Source organism: Musca vetustissima, unplaced genomic scaffold (genome assembly GCF_032173495.1).
Source record: "Musca vetustissima isolate MV318-11 ecotype Yass unplaced genomic scaffold, APGP_CSIRO_Mvet_v1 utg22130, whole genome shotgun sequence".
NCBI lineage: Eukaryota > Metazoa > Arthropoda > Insecta > Diptera > Muscidae > Musca > Musca vetustissima.
Genome location: NW_026883073.1, coordinates 25,671 through 31,298, shown reverse-complemented (window position 1 = coordinate 31,298; position 5,628 = coordinate 25,671). Strand labels below are relative to the sequence as shown.

At 34.3% G+C, this 5,628-nt stretch overlaps 1 protein-coding gene across 1 annotated transcript; it reads left to right on the top strand.

The window, feature by feature from the left end:
- The first annotated feature begins 911 nt into the window (after nucleotides 1-911).
- LOC133329806 (protein FAM98B-like) lies at nucleotides 912-1,481 on the top strand. The gene has a single exon (XM_061538268.1). The coding sequence runs from the start codon at nucleotides 912-914 to the stop codon at nucleotides 1,479-1,481; it is 570 nt and encodes a 189-aa protein (XP_061394252.1).
- Nucleotides 1,482-5,628: the final 4,147 nt, after the last annotated feature.

Below are 5,628 nucleotides of genomic sequence, written 5' to 3'. Positions count from 1 at the left end.
TTAGTATTTTGGGTTCTTACTGCGTAGATAATTTTCATACAAGAACTTATCCAAACTTGTCTACTTTTTAAGGTGGTCCCCATAGATCGAGCTTTTGGACATTGATTCTAATTAAATATTAGGGATTATAATTGAGTAGAAAATCTCGCTACTAAAAATATCCATGTTGGGGGCGATTGGTCACGTAGATGTAGATGGGAGCTACACGCTACATCCCAAGTTTCAGGTTTATGGGAAGTTTGGGCAAATATTTCGTCCACATTGCCTGTAAATTTATATTTAGAATTCTCATTGAGCAGAATATCTCCATACCAAAAATGTGAGTATTGACCCAAATTTCCGGTAGCCCCTATAAAATGGTATCATCCATTATTCGATATTTTATTTACATTTTAAAAATAAAACAGAAATTTAAAGTAATTCTGTATAAGTCACTTCTTCAACATTTAATATTAGTTTAACCTTCAGTGAAAGTGTTAATGCAGAAACAAGTTATACACAGGGTATTTAAGATATAATAATTGAATTAAAATAAATTAATTAATTTTAGTTTAACTAATAATAATAATAATTTTGCATAAACAAAATTCAGTAGCATTCATCATCATCATCATTAGCAACCAACATTATCGTCCATAATCGTCAACCGTAAATGTGCACATCTCTGAAACAAAACACAGAGGTGTTAATTTTCTAAATTGAAATTTCTGAATGCAATCTTTCTGTATTTTATTCTAAACAAGTATTTTGGAAGTCGCAAATGTTATTTCCTGCAAAATTTATACTAAAAAATCAAATCTACAGATCATATATAAATAATTCAAAGCAGTGTGCATTCTAATCATAACTAACTTTACTACGAAGTCTACAACAATTCGAACGAAGAACTATATTTCCCAAATTATAAAAAAATGCTATCAGTAAAATTTATTTTACTGATGCTGATGGCACATTGTGCCTTCGCCAGGCCGAGTGAGGTGACAACTCAGGAGGTCGATATTAAAAATCAGGAATTTTCGGCTGATGCAGAATCGGATACTACTGAGGTGAAAGAGGACTTTTCTGGAGTACGTCGTGCCCGACACTTTGGTGGACTGGGTGGTGTTGTTATTGGTGTCGTACAACCCATTGCCCCACCACCACCTCCTCCTCCACCACCGCCACCAGTAGTTACCACAATTCCCGTGGTGGTACGAACTATCCCGGTACATGTACATTATGTAAGTGGTGGATATGGAGGTGGCGGTGGCGGTGGAGGTTGGGGTGGTTATGGTGGTGGAGGATATGGCGGCGGAGGCTGGGGTGGAAGTGGTTATGGTGGAGGCGGTTATGGAGGTGGCGGATATGGCGGTGGCGGCTATGGAGGTGGCGATCATGGCGGCGGAGGTTGGGGCGGTGGTAGTTATGGTGCAGCTGCTTCAGCTTCGGCTTCCAGCTATGGTGGTGCTGCATCTGCTTCAGCCAGTGCATTTGGAAAATAATAGTTCACTTATATAATTACACATTAAATTTTTTCAATTTTTAGACTTTTCGATTTTGGCCTTTGACTAAAAAATCGACTTTCCAAACTTTCGATTTTACCAAACCTGTTCGAAATGCCAACTAACAATTTTTATTTTTTATATGAATTGTTGTCAACAGATAAAATAAATTTCTAGAATGTGTAATTTTTGGGCAATTGGGGCTTCCTGATAATAAACCAAGTATTTATAAGGAAAATCGAAAGTTGATCTTGAGAAATCGACTTTGCGATTTCCTCAATGATCAAAAGACAACTTCGATGTTTAGACATTTCAATACAAAAAGTCAATTAATCGATTAGTCGAAAGTCGATTTACTTATCCCTAGTATAAGCATGGCATTTTCATGAGGATCGGTCAATATTTGGCGGGTCAAATGGACCCAGACTTGTTCATTCTAAGGCATATATATTTACTTCAAAAGGACATAAACCAGAATAATTGACAGTATATCCATGAAGAGTGGTTGGCCTTTAAAGTGATACCAATTATATTGTTCTATGTAACCGGATGTGGGAGTTTTACGTACATATTCTCTATCTATCTTGATTTCAACAATACACACTTCGCTATTTGGTATACTAATCGATTAAAAACATCGATTTGTAACTGAGAATTCCATGTCAAAGTAATTGTTCAAGCCTACTATGTGAGGATCAATCTACAATAAAATGATTTTTTTTAATTTTGTCTTCTAACTTTTCAAACGTGCAATCCAGAATTTTCAAAAACAAATTGTATTGTACCGCAATTTTAAGTGGCCTGACATATATTATATTTACAGGAGTCTAACTATTCTGATATTGTTTAGTATTGTCATTACAACGGACGAGGACACGAATGTCGCGCGGATGTCTTTGAAATTGTACGCGTAATTCCGGGTATAGTCCAGGACAACGCCAATAATTTTCGGTGATGATCATATTTAATATTTAGTAATATTTAGGGGAATGAAATGTACGAAAAGTTTTTTTGTCTGGTTTTCTAGACGGTCGCGAGATACTGCTCGGGCTCGGAATACATTTGATCAGATATAGAAGGTATATCTAAATCTGAACCGATTTTCAGGAAACTTAACACACATCATTCTATACATAATTCATTACGTTGTGCCAAATTTCGTGGAAATCGAAAGATATATAGGCACTTTGGTGGACCATTTACATTAAATCGGACGAAAATATATATGGGAGCTATATCTAAATCTGATCCGATTTTCAGGAAACTTAACACACATCATTCTATACATAATTCATTACGTTGTGCCAAATTTCGTGGAAATCGAAAAATATATAGGCACTTTGGTGGACCATTTACATTAAATCGGACGAAAATATATATGGGAGCTATATCTAAATCTGATCCGATTTTCAGAAAACTTAACACACATCATTCTATACATAATTCATTACGTTGTGCCAAATTTCGTGGAAATCGAAAGATATATAGGCACTTTGGTGGGCCATTTACATTAAATCGGACGAAAATATATATGGGAGCTATATCGAAATCTGAATCGATTTTCAGGAAACTTAACACATATCATTCTAGACCTAATTAATCAAGCTGTGCCAAATTTCGTGCAAATCGAAAGATATATAGGGACTTTGGTGCACCATTTACATAAAATCGGACGAAAATATATATGGGAGCTATATCTGAATCTGAACCGATTTTCAGGAAACTTAACACACATCATTCTAGACCTAATTCATTACGCTGTGTCAATTTTCGTGCAAATCGATAGATATATAGGGACGTTGGTGGCTTAAAATCGAACGAAAATGTATATGTGAGCTATATCTAAATCTGAACCGATTTTTCCCAATCAATAGGGTTCGTCCTTGTGCCAAATAAGCGACCTATGCCAAATTTGATCTAAATCGGATCATAAATGCGACCTGTACTTTGTTCACAAAAATACATGGACGTACAGACTGGCAGACGGACATGCGTAAATCGACTCAGAAAGTGATTCTATGCATATTCTCAAAAGGAACCATGTGTCTATCTCGTTTCCTTTTGTCTGTTACAAACATATGCATGAAGACATAATTTTGCATTTTGGAAATCTGTATTTTTTGCAGATGAAAGCAAATTTAAATTGTTAGGATCGGATGGACTAAGTAAGGTATGACGCAGGGAAATGTCGTTTTTTATTGTAGGAATTATGGACAAGATTTACTATTTAAACATTCTAAAAGATAAGTAGTATGTAGTGCTGAAAGACTGGGATTGGGGACAACATTTCAATTTTAGATAATCACCCCATAATTCCCAGATCGTTCGAGAATGGATGCTTTATAATTGTACAAAAGTGATTTAAATACCTCCTGAGTCCCCGAATTTGAATTCTATAGAGAAATTATGGAGTATTTTGGAGAAAAATATTAGAATCCATAACATCTCAAATTAGAATCCCAAGTCTAAAAAATGCTTTACAAATAGAATAAGGAAAAATTCAGAAAATTGGAAAAAAAATATTCCGGCAAGATTGAGAGCTGTACGATGTAAAAAGGGATATCATATTAAGTATTAACCATCCAAAAAAATCAGTTAAAAAACTGTTATCTTGGATACTTTTCACTGTAAGGTTGCAACTTCATTTGTTTAACAATAATAGGCAATAATAGGTTTAACAGTAATAGGCAAAAGGAAACGAGATAAACACATGGTTTCTTTTAAGAATATGCGTAGAATCACTTTCTGAGTCGATTTATGCATGTCCGTCCGTCCATGTATTTACGATCCGAATTGGATGAAATTTAGCATAGTTCATTTATTTGGTCCAAGGACGAACGTTATTGAAATTGGAGAAAATCGGTTCAGATTTAGATATAGCTCACGTATATATTTTCATCCAATTTACGGTAAATGTTACACCAATGGCCATATATATATTTTTCGATTTGCACGAAATTTATTTATTTATTAGTTTATGGACTTTTTCCTTACAGACAGAGTATTCCAGTATAGGGCGAACGAGCGTTGTGTATATATATATATATATTTTTTTTGTGACATAAGGATCCATGAACTCTTTACTCCACCGTTTAATAAATTCACGCACTGACTTGTTATTGAAATGTGAGAATTAAAATTCAGTTTACGATCCAAAAGAACTCCTAGATCCACAAACTCATTAACTTTTTCAAGAGGGTAGTCGTTAAGTGTGTAATCAGTATCATTAACCCCTTTCTTGTAAATCTCATGAGTTTGCATTTCGAGTAATTTATCTCCATAAGGTTAATATTACACCAATTCGAACACTAATTCAAATCATGCTGTAACAAGTCATTACTTGAGATGCCTGAAAAACTGAGAAATAATTTCAAATCATCATCAGGATATATGAAAATGTTTGTTGTTTGAGGTAGGTCATTTATGAATAAAGAAAATAGAAGAGGACCTAGATGGCTGCCTTGTGGCACTCCAGAGAAAACTGCAATACTTCTCGATATGGTATTATTAAATTTTACATTTTGTTTCCTATCTTTTAGGTATGAAAAAATCCCAGGCACTCAAGTTTTAATCGTAATAGCTTGTGATTGACTTTATCAAATGATTTGCTGAAGTCCGTGTAAACAGCATCGGTTTGCATTCCTCGAAGAAATCCCCGATTAACTATGGTGGAAAAGTGTAGAAGGTTCGTTACTGTGAAATATTTTTTCTGAAATCCAGGCTGATAGGTATATATAAGAGAACTAACATGATGGTAAATGTTATCAGTGATGATTTTTTCAAAGAGCTTTGGAATTACACTAAATTTTGCAATTCCACGATAATTAGCAACATCGGATTTATTTCCACTTTTAAATAGTGGAATGATATACGGCATTTTCCATATGTGAGGAAAAATAGCTTGATTAATCGAAGCGTTAAACAGGATAGTTAAGGGTAAAACAAAAGCTTCAGCACATTTTATTAGAATACAACTTGGGATCTTATCAGGTCCAAAATCATATCCATATTTTAAGTGCTTCAATCCATTTAAAATTGTTTACTGTCCAACTCTGTAATTGATATTGATTGCTTAGAGTTCAATTCAAAAGGTTATATGTTGTTAGAATAGCTTTTAGTTGAATATGCTGTATTGAAAAAAATCTGC

Coding starts and splice junctions, on each gene's coding strand:
- LOC133329806 (XM_061538268.1), top strand. CDS start 912: ATGCTATCAGTAAAATTTATTTTACTGATGCTGATGGCACATTGTGCC.